Genomic DNA, 22,062 nt, shown 5'->3' on the forward strand with positions numbered 1-22,062 from the left:
GTGAGCTGAGCCCTACGTTCACTAGAAGGTATGTACATCCTGGAGCACTGAGCAGGGAGGGGGAGATTAGGACGGTCTCACTGTGTTAAGGATACAGATAAGAGTACAGAAAAGACAAGGTGGTTAGAAGCTGCAGGGCAGTGATAAAGAGAGAAGGTACTGATGTAGCAATAGAGCACTAGAAATCTTCATGGAGTAGATTTCAGATCTTTCCTGGAGTCTTTCCTGAATACTGAGTCATGTATGTGCAGCTGGAGCAGAGAATAACTGGGAAGCTGCAGGCTAGACAGACAATTCCCAGAGTTCGCACAGGGTAAAGAGATTCTGAAGCTCTAACCAGCTTAAGTGGAAAAAATCCTCATTGTTTTGTAGGGGCATTCAGTGGAAATCTCAGGAGGGCTGTGCGTGAGTAGGAGGGTCAAACTCTGCTAGACTAAGTAAGGCTCCTCTTCACGTCTCCTAACAAAGCAGAAGAAAAGGCTTGAAAAGATCAAGCTACCTGCCAGAACAAAGTTCAATACTCCTTAAAAGAAGACAAGATCCAGACACTCAACAATGTAGTAAATCTATAATATATTCAACACTCAGTTAAAAAGTTACTAGAATTACAAGGAGGAAAAAGTGACCACAACTAGGAGAAGCAGCAGCCAACAGAAAGAGACCTAGAAATGAACAAATACTGGGATCAGCAGAATATGCTCAATGTTGGGGACTTGGAAACATACTAAAGAGATGAAAAAACAAATCCAAAAGAAACTTCTAGAGTAAAAGAAAAAATGAATCATTCAATGAATTAACAAAACATTAAAGAAAAGAAGAAAAAAATCAGTGAACTTGAAGACACTGCAATAAAAACTGAAGCAGAGAGGAAAAAAAGGTTTAAAAAATGAAATAGTCTTAGTGACCTGTAGGACAAAATTTAACATTCTAACATAATTAGGATCAGAAAGCAAGGGGTGGCAGAAATGATATTTGAATACTTAATGGCAAAGACATTTTTTGATTTTGATGGAAACTATAAATTCACAAATCAATTGATGCTGAACCAGCTCCAAACAGGATAAATACAAGAAAAGCACACCAAGATACCAAGATCATCCTCATCAAATTGCCACAAAACTGGCCTAAAGAGAAAAATTTGAAAACAGAGGGAAAAGAAGACAATATATATACAAAATCACAATAACAGGAATTACCACTGACTGCTCATGAGAAATAATGTCAGAGGACAATAGAATGAAATCATTAAAGTACTCAAAGAAATAAAAACTACCTACAATTTTATATCAAGCAAAAGTGTTCTTCAAAAACAAAGGCAAAATATACTTTCAGATAAACAAAACCTCAGAGAAATTATTCCTAGTAGACCTGCACTGCAAGAAAAGTTAAGGAGGTTTTTCATGCTGAACAAAAATAATACTAGATAGAAACTCAAAATAATACTAGATAGGGCTTCCATGGTGGCACAGCAGTTGAGAGTCCGCCTGCCGATGCAGGGGACAAGGGTTCGTGCCCCGGTCCGGGAGGATCCCACATGCCGCGGAGCAGCTGGGCCCATGAGCCATGGCCGCTGAGCCTGCGCTCCGCAGTGGGAGAGGCCACAACAGAGAGAGGCCCACATACCGCCAAAAAAAAAAAAAAAATACTAGATAGCAATTATTTGAAAGTTCTAAGAGAAGAGGTCTTAAAAGTTCTCATCACAAGAAAAAACAATTTTTTTGTAATTATGTAAGGTGACAGATGTTAACTAGACTCATTATGGTGCTCATTTCATAATGTATAGATATTGAATCATTATGTTGTACACCTGAAATTAATATAATGTTATATATGTCGATTATATGTTAATTTTAAAATAAACTTTTAAAATTCATTTCAAAATAAAAAGTAAAAAAAAAAAAGAAACTCAAATGTATGCAAAGAAATACAAGTCATTGGGAACGGTAAATACATGGATAAATATAAATTTTTATATATGTATAAATTTTTTTACCTTCCTTAAAAATTTTTTTAAATGATAACAGATTGTTAAAAGCAATAATAATAATAATACTTCTGCATTGTGGGGTTTTTAAGATACGTAGAAGAAAAATATATGCCAAAAATAGCAAAAAGGTTGGGGGAAGTTTACTGTTAAGCTTCATGTAATGTGGTATAATGATATTTGAAAGTAGACTCTAATAAGATAAAGATGCATATTGTGAATCACAGGGCAACTAAGAAAAAAATACAGCAAAGAAGTACAACTAACAAGCCAAAAGAAGGGTTAAGATGGAATGGTATAAATACTCAATCCAATAAAATGTAGCACAAAAGCAATAACCAAAAAAAGATGGGAAGATAAAAAAACAAATGGCAAAACACTAAATAACCAAACCAATGAATATATTTTTGCAAAGGGTAGAAACATTTCAATTAAAAGTCTGAGATTGTCAGATTGGATATAAAAGCAAAACTCAGCTATATGCTACCAAAAGAAAGCCATTTAAAATACAGAAACACAGACACATTAAAAGTCAAATGATGGAAAAAGACACACCTCCCTTACCATGCTTTGGAGGTATTTGTCCTGACTGCACACAGTCCCCTGGTCCTAACACAAAAGTCCTTTTTCTGTCTTCCAAATGGGTCCACTACCCACTCCCAACAAACGAAGCAGTCCTGCACTAACAACAATTTCTTAGTAGCTCCAATTGTACTGTAGGCAACTCACTCTACCTGTTCAAGCTCTTTCCAAGATAATATGATTTTCCTTTTATTTTTCTCTATGATTTTCCTTTTATTTTTTTCTTATCAATGTCTTTATTAAAAGCTATATTATCTTTTCAACTACTGTAAATTTTAGAACCAATGAAATTACCTGCCAGTTCTTCATGTTTTGATTCATCCTCATGTTTATCTTCAGTCAGTTCCACATTAGCTTGATTACTGGAAAAATATTTACTTAATTTAGTATTACATGTTAATAATACATTATCATGCAATATTTTGTGCATATTTTTTAAAAACCTCTAACATTACATATTTCTTCTCAAGTACTTTTGTTCTAGCAAAAGCTAAAAATTTGGAAGCTATGAGGGAAATGTTTTGAAAATAAAGGATCTAAGACTAATTGTAGCTGCCAAAGTAATACAAAGGGGCTATTTTCTTAATTTTATACATAAATATACACAATTTTATACATAAATATGTGCATTTACATGTCTCAGGGCCCAGCCAGCCTTTCTATGCTAAAGATTAGGAACTGACCACAAGCTGTAAGAATCAGTGAAGTCTATGTGGAGACCAGAAAAAACTGCCAGAATCAGCATTTACATGCTAATAAGCAATTTCATCCTGAAATGGAAGCTGAAAGAGAGCCTTGAGCCAGTAAATACTCAGCAAGGTGACAAGAAAGCTACTTTTAATTATATTGGATATATTAGTTCATATACTGCCTTCCTTCAAACCAAAGAATCAGTTCTACCTTTTTCAGTCCCCCAACCATGTCTTTAGTGAGATCATTAGCAGATCCAAGAAACTAAAAACTCTAATAACAGTAGCAGAAAATACCATTGCATACTCAATACACTACTGCACTCTGACTAGGCTATTCTTGTGTAGAAATATCAGTAGTTAAGAATATCGTTAAGAACAAAAAAATGTTAAGAAATATTGCAAAGGGGCAAAAACTTGTGGCCAGCAAACCTGTGTATGTTTAATCTGTTTCACTGTTAGGACAGGAAACCATGATGGGCCCTGAGGGTCCTTAGGTGTTCTTGCTGGGTATGCCAAGAACGCAAGGCACAGACCCTCCTTCCTAGGTCATTTCTCAGGGTTGTGTGCAGTGAGCAACTTTGAGAGACGAGGCAATGTTTCTGCCCCCAAAGCAGGCTTGTTTCCGCTTACTCTAAACCAAAGATTCCTCAAGCTCAGTGACCCTCTCCTGTAAAGCAACCCATTGCACTGGCAAACAGCCATCATGGACCCTGTGAACCTTGTGGGGCATGGGAAACTAAGGCAAATAAACATGACCCTCAGGTCCTGCTTTTGTGATGAAAAATAAAGTCCTTTTGTTTCTGACCCAGGAATCTTGTGTTTATTGTCAGCATTCATAAAACTGGCAGACTGACTTGTTAGCTTGCAAGTAGGGTAAAAATCTCAGACCCTGCACAGTTCATAAGGGTCACTGCTTTGTCCACTGTCTAAGAAAATAAGCATCTTGAGGAGACCAGGCACTCTAATGACCAGAGGCTATGAGTCTCCTGACCCTTAATTTAAATATAGTTTGGTGTTCTTAAAATCTTAAAATTGTAATCTGGCTTCCATTTATAATTTAAAAAATTAAATGGAAAACTGAAACTGAGGAAATTAAAGATATCAGTTTCACAGAAGTCTTGAGAATGCCAAAGGTCTACGGCACTTACAAGGCACCAGCTCAGTCAACTAGTAGAATTTCCAGGATAAATGAGGTCTCCTAATAATCATTAGGGTCAACCATACACAAAGGTAGGACACAAACCAAATCAGTCTTTGCTCCCTGGTTCCTCCTTCCCTTTTTGTTCCTATTTCCCCTGAGTTTATAATAGCTACCTGGACTCTCTTGTTGACCTTATCTCTGGAAAATCACTTAATAAATTACCTTCCTAGTTAGGTCTATTTGGCAATGTGCTATTCATTTCAAAAGTACCTCATGCATGAAATTTCAGCTCTCTAGAGGCTCTCAAATACACATCAATGTTTTCCAGCCCATATATATACATATATATATGTATATATATACACACACACACATATGTATATATAAATTATATTCTACACACACACACGTTACCCCAGACCAAAATAATGAAGAGAAAATGGAATTAAAAATAAGATTTAAATTTTGCCTGTTATATATGTTTACCCCTTCAATTCCATGCATCTACCAGCCTTTGAGAAATATAGAAAGATACAAAAATCACTCAGTGATTAGTTTATATTGTATTTATATTACCGATGTAAAGCTTTAAAATGTGTGGAGTCATGAGAATCCAATTCTTCATTTAATCTTGAGTAATCAATGGAAGATATGAAGCCTTTCTCAAGCCTGGCAAAAAATTGCTCTTTTTCCTCTTGCTCTTCTAATGTGTCCAATCCCAATCCAAGAACACTATGATTGAGCTCAGGAGCTACTACCTCTAAATGGAAAGCACAAATATATTTCATTAACACACAGAATTTTGAAAAAATTAATTTTAATGATGTATTTATTGACATTACATAGTAAGACTTCAAAAAATTTGAAACATACTTCACTTAATCTCTTACTCAAATATAGCTTTATATTCATTGTAATACGTAAGGCTATGAAGTTTCTCCTGAGGTATAATTCTAAACCTTCTAGGAAGATATTAAATCTGTCTACATGCTTCAGTAAAGGAGGTTCCAAGACAGTTATGTTAACTTTTCTAAAAATCCTGATTATAAGCATAGTAATTAACCTGTCAACTCACATCCCTCACAATTCTTACCATTGGCCTCTAAGCTGTCAATACTTAAGATAGAGGTTCCACTGCTCTTAAGAAACTGAATCCTTTCAGCAGATTCCTCTTCTATTTCCATAATAGGCTGAGGAGTCTTCTTTGGTTTCAAATAGCTTACATTTGTTCCAAGTAGTCCTGGGATGGGATTTAATATAGTTGGATATTTATGTTAAGAGAATTGTTTTGACTACTATGCCAACATGGTAGTACTGTTATACTAGCCTAGACTACTTACACTGTTATATTAGTTATAATAGTAGACAGTAGCTATAAGATAAATAGTATGAAATAAAAATCCATCAGACCAAAACTTCACAAAACAAAAATTACAATTCTATTTGATTGCAGTACATCTTATTAAGTGGAATATTTCAAAAACTTGCACAATGAGATGAGATTTTTTAAAAATTATTTTGAAGCATAAGTACTTAATACAGTATACCATGCCACTTGGGGAAGTAATCCCAGGGCAGGAGTCAACAGTCAGACCATGCTCATCTTCATAGGCTGGGGGTAGGGTTTTGCTCTTCATTCTAAAAGCACTAGAAAACACTGGAAAAGTTATACAATATCAAAATTTCTTTACCTTAGCAGTATATATTTGTTGTAAAAAACTGATATATGGGAAAAAATAACTATATTATATGATACAAATAATAAGATTAGAAAAATACCACTTTTGCTTAGAAGGAAGCCTTATTGAAAAGTTATAAATTGTGACTTCAATTTCCTACTTAGCATCCTATTGGAAAGGCTTTAGAATCAAATTATTTTATGGCTCTCTGTGAATAATGGTTTTAACTGATCCAATAATAACTTCCACACAGCTGGAGAAAATCAGGAGATATATCTATAGGCACTTCAAATGAAAACATACACGCCAAGGTCAGGGTGCTGTCAGGGCATCTGTCCAGGGTCTCAGCCCGGCTCTGAAGATGGACTCAGGGATGTGACCCACACTAACCAACCTCATGAGAGACTAATACAACTGAAACCAAGATCCAATTCAGTTATTTTTAATGAAGAGTATAACCAGTAGGAGAATTAGATGGTTTCACTAACTAGGCAGAACATTTTGTCCTTATGGCAACTGAAAGAGAAAGCAAAATTATAAGGCTGAAGTAGCTCAATGTTGATGTTTAATGGCACCTATGTAAGACTGGGAATGCATTCCTCTAAAAAGGGGTGTTCAATTCTCCCTTAGAAGCTTCTACACTCTTGATGGCAGGAATCATATTTTGTCTTTGCATACTAGTGCCAAGTACTCAGAACATAACATGAACTCAATAAATGTTTGTTACTGAACCAGGGACCAGGTTATACCCTTGGGCAGAGAAACCTTCTTCCCCTGTGTTTAAATGGACACTGTCAAAGTCTCCTTCCTAAGTATCCTTTGCATCCTTTACTAATCAAATCCACTCTGATTGATACATTCTTTTAAAAAAAATTTAGTATCTTTAGTCAGGTTACATTCAAGTGTTGGTCTAGGACCTATTCTTTCCCTTTAGGGTGAGTTTGCACACTCCATCTCTGATTCATTACTTTCTAGAAACAGATTTTAATGCTAAATAAGTCACAAATCATTGTCAATTATTTCAATAGTACTTAATCATATAATATCCTTTTCAAGCATCAATGGGGAAAAGATTCTAAAAAAGAATTCTTCACATGCAAACTTTAGCACTGTGCGTGGTTTATGGATTTATGAAAACACACTGAACTTTTCAATAAGGCAATTCCTTACTGTAAAGTGTTACGAAGAACAGAGAAGTGACTATCAAATTCACAGTAACATTTATCTATTAAACACATTTATTATTTACTGTTGAGGGTCAAGGAGCACAAGGAAAAAGAAGAGATATAGAAATCCTATCAGTTCATAAAATGGTGCTTAGTGATACACAAATAGTGTGAACATAGGTACTTAACAGAGGTAGTCTGAGGATCCTTGCGAATACAGAAGTAGCATATATAGTAGCTATACTGAAAAAAACACCCAGAGAGTAACTTTCTATTTGTAAAGATGTGAGTAGGAATAGTTCCAAAAAAGATATACACATGTGCTAGACAGGATCAATAATGAGTTATTTACCATTAAGGTAATAAAATTATTTTTTTCTACTGACATTAACAGAGAGCAATACCAAAATCTATAGATTTGTTAAAATCTTCCCAATGTAGTGACATTAATACATTGTCAGAATATTTTATTAAATCACTTTAAATCAATTTATCATTAAACATGATAATATATAAATATACCTAATATTATTCACCATCTTAAATTGAGTAACGATAAATTATTTCAATGTAAAATAATCTGATAATGCAGAAACATAGATTCGCTATTATATAAGAAATATATCATAAAGTTAAGTAATATGAAAATCAAGTCAAACTTCAAAAATTCACACTATTAGTATTATTTTCCTTATATATTTATTAAAAGCATGGTAAGAAAATCCAGAATTAAAAGTCTTGACTGCCCCCCTGTGGTCAAATAATTTTAAAATTAAAAATCAGCAATATTTACCACCATCTTCAAATTCATCTTCAGTTATCCACCATGGCATTGTATCATTCTTCTTCACTTCTTTAGGTTGTCTAGGTGTTTTATTTGAATTTTCAAAAGAATCATCTGAAAGCTAAGTCAGATATAAGCTAGTGAATTTTAAATTCAAGAATCCCAGATTTATCACTGAAAATGTTTCTTCGTTCTCTGATATTTCAGTTATCACCTAAACATTCTCAGCAATTATGTATAAATGCATATATTTATAGACTTATGGGGTCAAAATAACTTAAACATAAAGAATGCATCTCTGAACATTGATTTCATACCCAGAATTAAACAAGCAGACGAACCAAGGAGAAAAACATCAACAATAACAACAAAGAAATAAAAAACTTGATCAAGAAACCTAATCAGGAAGGAATAAAAGGATATAATCCTTTTCTTGACATTATCTCGGATCTAAGAATAAATAATGATTGAGCAAAATCACCTAGCATCGCTCTAGAAGAACACAAAATTCTAAGACCAGGAAGAACTGAGTGTGAGGTGTTTACCAGAGAAATTTGCATTTGTCACAATGATTAATAAACTTTTATTTGTCCTTTTCTACTCTTCAGGTTCAAATCTTACTACAATCCTAAACCCCTACTCTAACCCTGATCTACCACCCTTACTCTCAGCCAATAACTTGGGCTCTCTCTTCACAGAGAAAATAAAGACCTTAGGTCAAAAACCACCCTCCTTCTCCTTCCCGTCACTCCACCACTAAACTCACCCATTAAGACACTGCTTTCCTCTCTCAGAAGAGCAATTCTTTCCTCCACTCCCAGGAGAACCTGCAGAGGGGCCACCTCCCACCTCGGGTTATCCTAATGTGTCTCTGCACCTCACTCCCTCCTCAATCTCCATGCCCTCCTTCCCTCAGGTTATAAACTTGCTCATCACTGCATCCCCAGGGCCTGGCACAACACCTGCCATAACTGTATAGTATAAGAATGAACACTCAAGTCTACCCTACTTAAAAAAAAGAAAACAAACAAAACAAAGCAAACAGGCAAAGCTCCTTACTCCTACCTCCCTTTCATTCTACCTATCACCTCTCCTTTATGTACATTCTAATTTCTCCAGGTCACTGTTAAACCCCTTAAAATCTGGTCCCCATCCAAAACAGCTCTCCTCAGTCACCACAGGCCTCCTACATGCCACAAATAAAGAATGACTGTCAGTCATCTCCCTGATCATACCATGGAGTTTGACATGATGACCTACTCTCACTTCCTGCAAATCTCTCCCTTTGACCTCACAGCACCACCTCCTCCAGGTTATACTTCACCTCTGCGACCTTTCCTAACCAACTCTAATAGCTCTTGGCCCTTTTGCCCTTTTCTTTAACATGAGACTTCCCCAGGACTCTGCTCTTGGTCCTTTTTATCATTATTCTACACACTTTTTCTGGAGAAGAAATCAACATTTATTACTTGCCTGCTCTATGTCAGGATCTATACTCAGGTTATTTCAGTCTTTAAATAATCCAGCAGAGATTTACTGATGGGGAAGTAAGCTCAGAGAAGTTAAGCAACTTGCCCAGGTTGCGACTATCAGTAAGTGATACAGAGCTGGGATTCAAACTTGGGTTTCTCTAACTAAGGCCTGTCCACTTTCAAATACTCTAGATGGTCCCCCAACTAGGACATTGGTACCTGGGGCACTTCTTAAACTTCTGACATGACTACACACACATTTCCACCTGCCAACCAAACAACTCTACCCCAATGACTTGTAAGAATGCCATTTTTAAATCTTCAAAAAGAACTCAGTCTTCCTTGACCACCAGGAAGGATGAGGGGAGGAGAAAAGAAAGAGTATTCTTTACTCCATCTGAATTTTAGTTGCATCACCTTTCACACAGTCTTATACTTCACTGTCACCCTGAAATGTTCCATTTCTCTCTCCTTTCTATCTCTTGCTGTTTACCAAACTCTGACAATCTGCCTCAGATTCAGTTTTTTCCTCCTAAACCCATGGCTATGTAAAAGTGTGAAAGAAGGACTATAGGTTTTTGGAGCCAGACAGATCTGAGTTCAAACTTTTAACTTCAAAATAAGCTAGTTCTGTTGCTTAGGGAAAATTACACCTCTTTTCAGTTTATACATATATAAAACAAGCATGGCGACACTGACCTTGCAGGGCTGTGGCAAAGATCAGCAAAGAAACAGATAATGCCCGTCCTACTGTCTAATACATAGTACATATTCTCACTTCTGACAATCTTCCACACTGCTTTCTAGGCCACGATCATTAAAAATGAAACAAAACAAAACAGCTGGCCACCCAGTTAACAACAGTGCTCTTGAGGATATGGAGAAACTGGAACCCTAATATTACTAATACACTTCTGGTGAGAGTAAAATGGTAGAGCCGTTTAGGAAACAGTCTGGCAGTTCCTCCAAAGGTTAAACATAGAGCTACCATATGACCCAGCATTCCCACTCCTAGGTATACACACAAGAGAACTGAAAACATACAACCACACAGAAACTTATATACAATTGTCATAGCAGCATTATTCATAATTGCTAAAAAGTGGAAAGAACTCAAATGTCCATCAGCTGATAAGTAGGTAAACAAAATGTGGTAAATCCATATGATGGAAAATTATTCAGCTATAAAAAACGGAATGAGGTACTGATAGATATGACAACATAAATGAACCTTGAAATTGTTATGTTAAGTAGAACAGCTGTAAGAAAGACCCATATGGAATTGGGTAGGAAGGGAAGAAAAGTGATCAGGTCAGGACCTGTTCCCCAGGGAAGGGACATAGAAAAGGGTTTAATTAAAAGGCTTGGAAACTCACTCTGGGGAGTAGGTGGCTAGAACCACATATTGGGGCCACAGCCCTGTGGTCTGCCACTGGGAAGATGAGTCCCCACAGCTGGTTATAAAACCAGTGGGACCGACAGTGGGGCTGTAAGAAACCGAGACACTGCTCGTGAAGAGTGTGCACATATTTCCTTACTCCTGAAACAAGGTGGAAGAAGCAGAATGAAACTGCATGGGACTCTGGCTGGTTTCCTATAACCACCCTGGCCCAAGCCCTGGCCCAAGCCAAACCCCTACGTCAGCCCCTCTTGCTCCAGCACTACTCCTCTCTGGGGCAAAGATGACAATGTGACAATGCTAGGAGAGGAAAGAGTACATGCTTATAGGGAACAGAACCAGATGGGACCCAAACCTCAGGGCTTCTGCTCCAGCACCTTGGGACTCGCTCCCACCCCTCATAGGGTGGTGTTGGCCACTGAGCGAGGAGAAGCCCTGGCTCATACCTGGCTCTGCCTTGAGCCCCTTCATCTCCAGTCCCACCTCTTACCGAAGTGATAGCTGCCAGCACACCCTGGAGAAAGACACAACTCCTGCTCATGTCAGATCCAGCTCTCCCACCAAAGCCACCAGGCATGTGCAGACTGCACAGGGACACTCCCACAAAGGGGCACCCCTTCAAGATGGGGATAGGTAACTGCTTCATTTAATTTCATAGAGACAGAGAAAGTTAAAATGAAGAACTTGTTTCAAACAAAAGAACAAGAAAAACAACTAATGAAACAGAGATAAATAATTTACCAGATAAGAAGTTCAAAGTATTAGTAATAAGAAGGTTGAAAAAGGAATAGATGAACACAGTGAGAATTTTAACAAGAAACTAGAAAATATAAAAGAACCAGCCAGAACTGAAGAATACAACTGTAATGAAAAACACACTAGAACGAATTAACAGCAGACTAGGTGATACAGAAGAATGCATAAGTGATCTGGAAGACAGAATAATGGAAATCACATAATCAGACATGAAAAAAAAACAAATTTAAAAAATGAAAACAATTTAAGGGAACTCTGAGATACCATCAAGTGTACCAACATTCATATTATAGGTGTCCCAGATGGAGAAGTCAGAGAAAGGAGTTGAAAATTTATTTGATGAAATTATGGCTGAAAACTTCTTGAACCTGAATAAGTAATCAGATATCCAGGTACAGGAGGCACAGAGAGTCCCAAATAAAATGAACCCAAATAGACCCACACCAAGACATATCACAATTAAAGTGTTATTAAAATGTTAAAAGTTAAAGAGATTATTCTAAAAGCAACAAGAGAAAAACAAAGAGTCGCATACAAGTGAACCCCACCCCCCCAAAAGCTATCAGCTGATTTTTCTGCAGAAACTTTGCAGGCCAGAAGGGAATGGCATGATATATTTAAGGTGCAAAAGGGAAAAACCTAAAACCTAGGATACTCTACCCAGCAAGATTATAATTTGGAATTAAAGGGCAGATGAAAAACTTCTCAGACAAGCAAGACTAGAAGAGTTCATCAATACTAAATTGACCCTAAAGGAAAAGTTAAAGGGTCTTCTCTCAGCGGAAAAGAAAATGCTACAACAAGAAGTAGACATGTATAGGAAAAGAAAAACCCCACTAATAATGACAAATATACAGTAAAGGCTGTGGATCAACCATTTAAATAAGCTAGTACAAAGATTCAAAGACAAAAATAGTATAATCAGCTATAACTATAATAAAAAGGTAAGGAATAAACATGAAGATGTAAAATATGACACAAAAACACAAAATGTTGGGGAGGGGAGAAAAAAATGTAGAACTTTTAGAATGTGTTTGAACTTAAATGACTACCAGTTTAAAACAAGTGGATATAACCAAAGATCAACATATATGAACCCCATGGTAAACAGAAATTAAAACCCAACAATGGACACACAAAAACTGGAGAGAAAGGAGCACAAGCATACAACTAAAGAAAATCATCAAACCATAAGGGAAGAAACAAAAAGAAGGAGAAAAGAACAGAGAATAAGTACAAAAAACAGAAAAAAGTAACAAAATGGCAGTAAGAACATACCTATCAATAATTACTTTAAATGTGAATGGACTAAATGCTCCAATCAAAAGAGGGTGGCTGATTGGACCAAAAAACAAGACCCATCTATATGCTGCTTACAGGAGACTCGCTTCAGAGATAAAGACACACACAGACTGAAAGTGAGGGGTTAGAAGTTATTTCATGCAAATGGAAACAAGACAGCTGGGGTAGCAATACTCATATCAGACAAAACAGACTTTAAAACAAAGTCTATAACAAAATGCAAAAAGGGCATTGTATAATGATAGAGGGATCAATACAAAAGAGGATATAACATTTCATTAAAATATATGCAACTAATATAGGAGCATCTAAATATATAAAGCAAATGTTAACAGCTATAAATGGAGAAGTTGGCAATACAAAAGTAGTAGGGAGTGTTAATACCCAATTTACATCAATGGACAGATCATCTAGACAGAAAATCAGTAAGGAAACACTGGCCTTAAATGACAAATTAGACCAGATGGACTTAATAGATATCTACAGGATATTCCATCCAAAACCAGCAGAATATACATTATTTTCAAGTGCACATAGAACATTCTCCAGGGAAGACCACACTCTAGGCCACAAAAAAGTCTCAACAAATTTAAGAGGAAATAAATTATATCAAGCATTTTTTCCAATCGCCATGGTATAAACTAGATATCAATTATAGGAAGAATAATGGGAAAAACACAAACATGTGGAGACTAAATGACATGCTACTAAAAAAACAAGGGGTCAATGAAGAAATCAAAGAGGAAATCAGAAAATACCTTAAGACAAATGAAAATAAAAACACAACTTTCTAAAATTATGGGATGTAGCAAAAGCAGTTCTAAGAGGAATGTTTACAGTGATACAGGCCTACTTTAAGAAACAAGAAAAATCTCAAATAAACAACATAACCTACTATCTAAAGGAATTAGAAAAAGAAGAACAAAGTCCCAAGTCAGCAGAAGAAAGGAAATAATAAATACCAAAGAGAAGATAAATAAAATAGAGATCAAAAAAATAAAATAAAAAAGATCAATGAAACCAAGAGCTGTTTTTTTGAAATAATAAAGATTTTTTTGTTTGTTTTTTGGTTGCATGACGTCTTAGTTGTGGCAGGCAGGCTCCCCAGTTATAGTCGCGGGCTCCTTAGCTGTGGCTCCAGGGCTCCTTAGTTTCAGATCACCAGCTCCTTAGGTGCAGTTCGTGGGCTCCTTAGTTGTGGCTCACCGGCTCCTTAGTCACGGCATGCAGGCTCCCTAGTTATGGCACATGAATTCCTAGTTGCAGCATGCATGTGGTATCTAGTTCCCTGACCAGGGATCAAACCTGGGTCCTCTGCATTGGGAGCATGGTGTCTTATCCACTGCTCCACCAGGGAAGTCCTCCCCCAAATTAAGAAAATTGATAAGCCTTTAGCCAGGGGCTCATCAAGAAAAAATAGAGAGGACCCAAACAAACAAAATAAAAAAGAAAGAGGAGAACTAACAACCAATATCACAGATAATAAAATCATAAGAGGGCTTCCCTGGTGGCGCAGTGGTTGAGAATCCGCCTGCCGATGCAGGGGTCACGGGTTCGTGCCCTGGTCCGGGAAGATCCCACATGCCGCGGAGCAACTAAGCCCGTGAGCCATGGCCGCTGGGCCTGCGCGTCCGGAGCCTGTGCTCCGCAACGGGAGAGGCCACAGCAGTGAGAGGCCCGCATACCACAAAAAAAAAAAAAAAAAAAAAAAAAAAAAAAATCATAAGAGAATACTACAAACAGTTACATGTCAACAAATTGGACAACCTAAGAAATGGATTAATTTCTAAAAACATACAATCTTCCAAAACTGAATCAGGAAGACACAGACAATCTGAACAGACCAATCACTAGTAGTATAATTGAATTAGTAATCAGAAACTAACAGCAAACAAAAGTCCAGGATAGCTTCACAGGGGAATTCCACCAAACATATAAAAAGCTAATATCCTTCTCAACCTATTCCAAAAAAACTGAAGAGAGGACACTCCCAAATACATTCTACAAGGTCACAATTACCCTGATATTAAAAACAGACAAAGACACTACAAAAAAAGAAAATTGCAGGCTGATATCTCTGATGAATATAGATGCAGAAATCCTCAACAAAGTATTAGCAAACTGAATTCAACAATATATAAAAAGAATCTTACACCATGATCAAGTAGGACTTACTCTAGGGATGCAAGGATGGTTCAATATTTGCAAGTCAATCAATGTGATAAACCACATTAACAAGTCACATGATCATCTCAATAAATACAAAAGAAAACATTTGACAAAATTCAATATCCATTCATGACAAAAACTCTCATCAAAGTTGGTTATCTAAACTCACGTCGCAACGTAAAAAAGGTCATTTATGACAAACCCACAGCTAACATCATATTCATTGGTGAAAAACTGAAAGTGCTTCCTCTAAAATCAGGAACAAGATAAGGATGCCCACTCTCACCACTTCTGTTTAATAAAGTATTGGAAGTCCTAGCCAGAGCAATCAGACATGAAAAGAAATAAAAGGCTTCCAAATTGAAAGGGAAGATGTAAAGCTGTCAGTATTTGCAGATGGCATGATACTACATATAGAAAACCCTGAAGTCTTCACCAAAAAACTCTCAGAATTAATAAATGGATTCAGTAGCTTTGTAGGATACAAGATTAACATACAGAAATCTGTTGCTTTTCTACACACTAATAATGAACTATCAGAAAGAGTAAGAAAACCATCCTTTTTAAAATCACATCCAAAAGAATAAAATACATAGGAATAAACTTAATCAAGGAGGTGAAAAACTCATAGTCTGAAAACTATAAAACATTGATGAAGGAAACTGAGTATGATACAATGAAATGCCAAGATAGCTCGTGTTCATGGATTGGAAGAATTGATATTGTTAAAATGTCCATGCTACCTAAAGCAAGCTACAGATTTAATGCAATACCTATCAAAACATGTATGACATTTTTCACAGAACTAGAACAAATAACCCTAAAATTTATACGAACAACTAAAGACCCTGAAAAGCCAAAGCAATGCTGAGAAAAAAGAACAAAGCTAAAGCTATTAAGCTCCCTGACTTCAGACTATACTAGGAAGCTTCAGTAATCACAACAGTGTGGTACTGGCACAAAAACCGACAGATCCATCAACAGAACAGAATAGAGAGCCCAGAAATAAACCCATGCACTTATGGTCAATTAATCTACAACAAAGAAGGCAAGAATTTACATTGGAAAAAAGACAGTCTCTTATTGAAGTAAGTGGTGCTGGGAAAACTGGATAGCTACATGTGAAAGAATGAAATTAGAACATTTTCCCACACCATATAAAATAAACTCAAAAATAAACTCAAAATGGAGTAAAGACCTAAGTATAAAACCTGAAACCATAAAACTCCTAGAAGAAAACATAGGCAGAACACTCTGACATAAATTGTAGCAATATTCTTTTGGATCTGTCTCCTAAGGCAAAGGAAACAAAAGCAAAAATAAACATGGGACCTAATCAAACTTAAAAGCTCTTGCACAGTAAAGGAAACCATCGATAAAATGAAAAGAACCTACAGTACGGGAGAAAACAATTGCATATCATATGACCAATAAGGAGTTAATATCCAAATATATATCCATATAACTCAATATCAAAAAAACCAAAAAACAAAAATAACAAAAACCCAACCTGATTAAAAAATGGGGCACAAGATATACACATGGCCAACAGGCACATGAAAAGATGCTCAACATCGCTAATCATCAGGGAAATGCAAATCAAAACCCCAAATAGGTATCACCTCACACCTGTCAGAATGGCTACAAAGAGCAAATGCTGGTGAGGATGTAGAGAAAAGGGAACCCTTATACACTGTTAGTGGGAATGTAAATTGGTACAGCCACTATGGAAACAGTATGGAGGCTTCTCAAAAAACTAAAAACAGAACTACTATATGATCCAGTGATTCCACTCCTGGGTATATATCCTAAGAAGACAAAAACACTAATTCAAAAAGATAAATGCATCCCAATGTTCATAGCAGCATTATTTACACTATCAAAGATATGGAAGTGTTCATCAACAGATGAACGGATAAAGAAGGTGTGGTATACAGATATATGATGGAATGTTACTCAACCATAAAAAGAATGAAGTTTTGTCATTTGAAACAACATGGATGGACATGGAGGGTACTATGCTTAGTGAAATAAGTCAGAGAAGAACAAATACTGTATGTTGTTACTTATATGTGGAATCTAAAAAAATAAAACAAATGAATATAACAAAGCAGAAAACAGACTCTCAGATATAGACAACAAACTAGTGGGTACCAGTTGGAAGAGAGAAAGGAGGAGGGGCGAAATAGGGGTAGGGGTAGGGATTAAAATGCACAAAGTACTATGAATAAAATAAATAAGCTACAAGTATATCATGCAGCACAGGGAGTACAGCCAGTATTTTATAACAACTTTAAATGGAGTATAATCTATAAAAACTGAATCACTGTTTGAACTAATATTGTACATGAACTATACTTCAATAAAAAAAATACAGCTGTCATGTCAAAGACCATTAATTCTCATGCGAGGCAGAAAAGAGAGCTAAACAAGTGAAATAATGAATGGTTCTAAGAGCTACATGGAGAATTAAGTACATGGTATAAGAAGGAACTTGGTAGTTACTTTTTTACTGGATGAACAGAAAAAAACCCTCCCTTAGGTAGTGATTTTAAAAAGAGATCTTCACCATCCAGGTAAAGGATAGAGGAATAGACAGCATTATTGGCAGAGGAAGAGTACAAAGCTCCTAATGTGAAATGAGCTTGGCATGTCTGGAGGAGAAAAAAGGCGTGAATGGCAAAGGGGTTAGAGCAGTGTAGTCAGTGAGCTGGGCGTGAGCAAAATCATCCAGGGTTTTGTAAGCCACAGAAGAGTCAGGATTTTACTCTGTGTGTGATGGGAGGCCAATAGAGTGTTTTCCATTGAGAGCAACAGAGTCTGATTTATGTCACAAACCACGCTGGCAGAAGTGTGGTGAAGGAACACATGGACAGTACATAGGAACTGTTGCAGTAGCCTAGTGAGATGATGGTGTCCTGGATTAGGAAAGTTGCAGTGAACAGGGAGAGAACTAGAGGGATGATAGATATATTTTGGAAACAGGTGACAGAGCTTGACGGTAGGCTGATTGCATCCTAGAAGAATGAGTTTCTTGTGGGACAATTTACAATATAGCTTTTAAAAATATAAACTTACGTGGGCTTCCCTGGTGGCGCAGTGGTTGAGAGTCCGCCTGCCGATACAGGGGACGCGGGTTCGTGCCCCAGTCTGGGAAGATCCCACGTGCCGCGGTGCGGCTGGGCCCGTGAGCCATGGCCGCTGAGCCTGAGCGTCCAGAGCCTGTGCTCCGCAACGGGAGAGGCCACAACAGTGAGACGCCCGTGTAACGCAAAAAATATATATATATATATATAAACTTACCTCTTTCATGAACTGTTCAAACTCTTCATCCAGCTCTTCTTTGGAATAGTGGGCCATTATCAATAATTTTCCCTTCCCAAAGTAAACATTCCGAAGTATTTACAACACTGGAAACACTAAATGGCAAGAGATAATAAACATCCTTTAAGGAAATCCAAATCACATAAAAACCGTCAGACTTGAACTTCAGACATTTCTCTTATGATTTAGCATATACACACAATTACTGACTAGTAAATTGGACAAGAGATTTCTAATTCATTAATAAAACTAATTTGGAAAAGCAGCTTTCACAGTTTGACTTAAGAGTTGAGAATTACACTTTCATTCTTAACATCCAGTTGTTAAAAAGTGGCCTCGAGAATATTTCCTAAATCTATGCATATTAGCGCGCGCGCGCGCGCGCGCGCGTGTGTGTGTGTGTGTGTGTGTGTGTTATTTAACATCCCTTAAACAAACCAGGCTTCTCAAGGAAACTTTTAAAAAAGTAAATACAAGCAAATCCAAAAGACTGTTTCCCTTTTGCAAAGCGCAGGACAGAGTTTGTGCCATTTTATCATTCAGCTAGTTATTTATCAATCCATATTTAAAAGTTTTGAAAAATAGACTGTTTCCTGATATGGGGGCGCTTCCAGATACAAATTTCTGGATTAATACCTTAAGACTCAGAATCTACCTAAAACAAAGTTAATGGAACAAATCAGAACAAATTATGTTTCTCTTGGATGGACAGAAGGTCAACAAAAACTACGCAATGGTGACTTGCAATGCTCAACTCTCCCCAGTCTCCCTAAAGAACCCAACTTCGGATCTGCGCCAGCTTCTGGACCGTAACTCCATGAGGCAGCTCCGACCTCAGCTTCCTCTTGTTGAGGCGGGAGGTGTGGAGATCTGGACAATACTTTGCTCAGCCTGCGCGGTAACACCTCCTCTCCCTCATTTGCATTTCTGTTCAGTTCAGTGTGTGGGCGGTTGAGGTCTTGGCCCCAAATTTTGGGTCAAATGAGGGTTCCACTCAGAGGGTCCCAGGCCCCAGGAAGCGCGGGCTCCGGAGTCGGCGGGAAGACAAAGACGCGCCCGCAGTGGAGCCGGGGTGGAGGAAGGGAATGACCCGAAACTAAAGCCCTGAGCAGCGGGTCTGAGCACAGTCTGGGCCCTGCTGAACCGAGTGGAAAGCAAGTATCCACGCCTTACCTACCTTTGCTTCTGAATTCCCCACTTTCCCGGACGGTCTGAGGGGGCCCAGCAGTTGCCAGGGTAACTGACTTCAGCCGCCAGGCTCTGGAGTCACATGACCCGAGCTGGTCACGTGGCTCGCGGGAGCAGAGGGGCAGCGGTGAGTGTCCCTTCTGCTCTACGAGCGCAGGGTGGAGTGGTCGTGGCTCAGCAGGACGATCTGGCGGCCTGGAGTCGCCGCGGCTGCTTCACCAGTGGAGACTCCGTGCCCTTCTCTGTGTTTCTTGCGGTGGTAGATGGACGACAGGGTCGCGAGCGCCGTAACAGGCGTGGTGGGTGTGGCAGGTGCGCCCGTGGCTTCCTGGGAAATGTAGTTTAGCTCCCCTGCCTCTTGTCTTTCCGCATTACTCATCCCTTCTCACCCCTCCGTAACATTTGCCTCCCGTGTCGTTTCAGCTTTCTGCTTTACAAGCGGAAGCCTTGAAAAAAAATTAACTTATTGGATGATTTCCTTCACGTGCAAAGCCCTGCGTGGGCGTTGTGCGAGAACCTGTAACCTTTGATGAAGAACTCTGTTGTCAGGATAGGGACTCTTCCACCATCTAGTGGACAAGAAATTGAAAATACACAGACACACCCCAAGTCCTACCCATATCAGAACATCGCTATGGTTTCCCATTACCCCTCCTTTCCCCCCATTCTATAGCGACATCTTACAATTACTTTCTTGGATTTTTATTTTATTTTTTCTATTCCTTCCTCTAAAAAAATAAGAACACAACGCACGTTGGAGTTTCAGAGGACAGCGTTTAGGATACAAAATGTAAAAGCGACAGCAGTTGAAAACGTTGCTGCTGGCAGACATAGTTAAGGACCTCATCATGTCCGGCCTGAACTTTTCTTTCAGCAAGTGTTTATTGCGATACAAATGTGTACATGCCAGAGCTGTGCCCTATGATAAAAATTTGAATAATAATAGAGATTTTAAAAAGCTACTATTTACTGAGCACTTTAGTTGTTAGGAGCTGTGCATACATTACTTCACTTAATCTTTACAATCTACAAGACAATTCAATTAAGTTTATACTTTTGTTTCTAATATGTGCTGCGTAGGAGAAGACAGTCACAATCCCTGCCCTAACAGAGTCTTTGGTCTAGTGGAGCAGATAAGTGATCGGACAATTGCAATTCGAAGTATGACCACTGCTATTGTAGAAGAAGGAGGGTGTGGTTGGAAGACATTAGAAGCCACCTCAACCTCTGAGAAGATGGAGAAAGCTTCTTTCTCGCTGAAAATGGCCTGTCTCCTCTTTATCAACCCTTGCTGACTTCTACTTATCCTTTAGGTGGTTTATGTTTCAATTTAGCCCTCATTTCCTCTAGGAAGCTTTCTCCACCCATCCCTACTAGGAAGCATTTTGCAAATTCGGCTTCCTTCCCACTAATTCACACATACATAGTAGCCTCAGAGCTTCTTGGCCTCTCTTTTTACTCTCGCCACAGCTACTGGGACCACTACCACTCAGGCTGTCACTAGCTGCACACAGGTGTAGCTCGTCCGTGTGCCTGCCTGGAGCTTGCAGTGTGAACTGCTTGCTTTCTGATCCGTGGGACTTCTCTGATCCTTGAGGGTAACCATTCAGCACTCAACATTTGCAACTTAGAAGTGGGGGACTTAATCTCTACAGGCCCAAGCTTATCAGTGGGGGCTGGAGCTGATGAACAAACGATTCCCCTTACTGACCCTGGACAGTGTTGATACTCATTTCATAAGACTAATCACAATGTCCTCTGTGATCCAGAACCAGTTGTTCACAACAGAGACCAACTTGATAGCACATTCTTGTATCGGCTTTCCATCCTTCTCTACGTCATTCTCCTTGTTCATGGCTACTGCTACTTGGCAACCCATTCCTGAGTAAATTACTCTCATGCAGAGCTCTGTTTCATGTTCTGCTTTCAGGAAAACACTAGGAAAGATAGAGCAGGATTAGCCCTGGAAAATGGACCATTAAGATGGGATTTAGGAACTGAGTAACTCAACAGTCAGATGGCAATGAAGATCCCACTGCTAATGGGAAAGGGGGTGGTGATAACCATTGGAACACAGCTCTACGATTCTCATATGAGGTTCGTTGGGCATAGGTACAGGTGGAAAGTGAAGGGTTGACTCATATACTTACTGTTATACTTGAATGGTATGGTGGCAGTGGTAATTATAAGGAAGGTTGGATTTTTATTGATTTCTTTGAATTCTTTGAAATAAGGAAAATAACTGGCTCGGGTCAGCCCAAATCGATTCAAGGCACATGGTAAATGCCAAGGGCCTCTATCAGCATTTGAGGATATCATCATTTTCTGCAACATAGGTGCAAAGGAGAATGAAGACACAGCCTCTTTGGGTGTCCTGAGTTAGGGCCCTGGTTGAAAACAGTTAAATCCTGAAACCAGGAATAT

General features: G+C 38.2%; 1 protein-coding gene across 2 annotated transcripts in view; it reads right to left on the minus strand.

The window, feature by feature from the left end:
• CEP162 (centrosomal protein 162) overlaps positions 1-19,907 on the minus strand; it is an 87,344-nt gene extending 67,437 nt beyond the window's left edge. Inside the window, exons 1-6 of one of the 2 annotated variants that reach the window (XM_067011408.1) lie at positions 19,628-19,907; positions 18,430-18,545; positions 8,038-8,149; positions 5,493-5,639; positions 4,976-5,159; positions 2,861-2,928 (exon numbers count right to left, since the gene is read on the minus strand). In XM_067011408.1, the coding sequence (XP_066867509.1) occupies positions 2,861-2,928; positions 4,976-5,159; positions 5,493-5,639; positions 8,038-8,149; positions 18,430-18,486 (568 nt within the window). In that variant the 5' untranslated portion in view covers positions 18,487-18,545; positions 19,628-19,907. The remainder of the gene's footprint in view (positions 1-2,860; positions 2,929-4,975; positions 5,160-5,492; positions 5,640-8,037; positions 8,150-18,429; positions 18,546-19,627) is intronic. The other variant, XM_067011409.1, reaches the window with a different exon arrangement.
• Positions 19,908-22,062: the final 2,155 nt, after the last annotated feature.

The sequence above is a fragment of the Kogia breviceps genome, chromosome 13 (genome assembly GCF_026419965.1).
Source record: "Kogia breviceps isolate mKogBre1 chromosome 13, mKogBre1 haplotype 1, whole genome shotgun sequence".
Classification (NCBI taxonomy): domain Eukaryota; kingdom Metazoa; phylum Chordata; class Mammalia; order Artiodactyla; family Physeteridae; genus Kogia; species Kogia breviceps.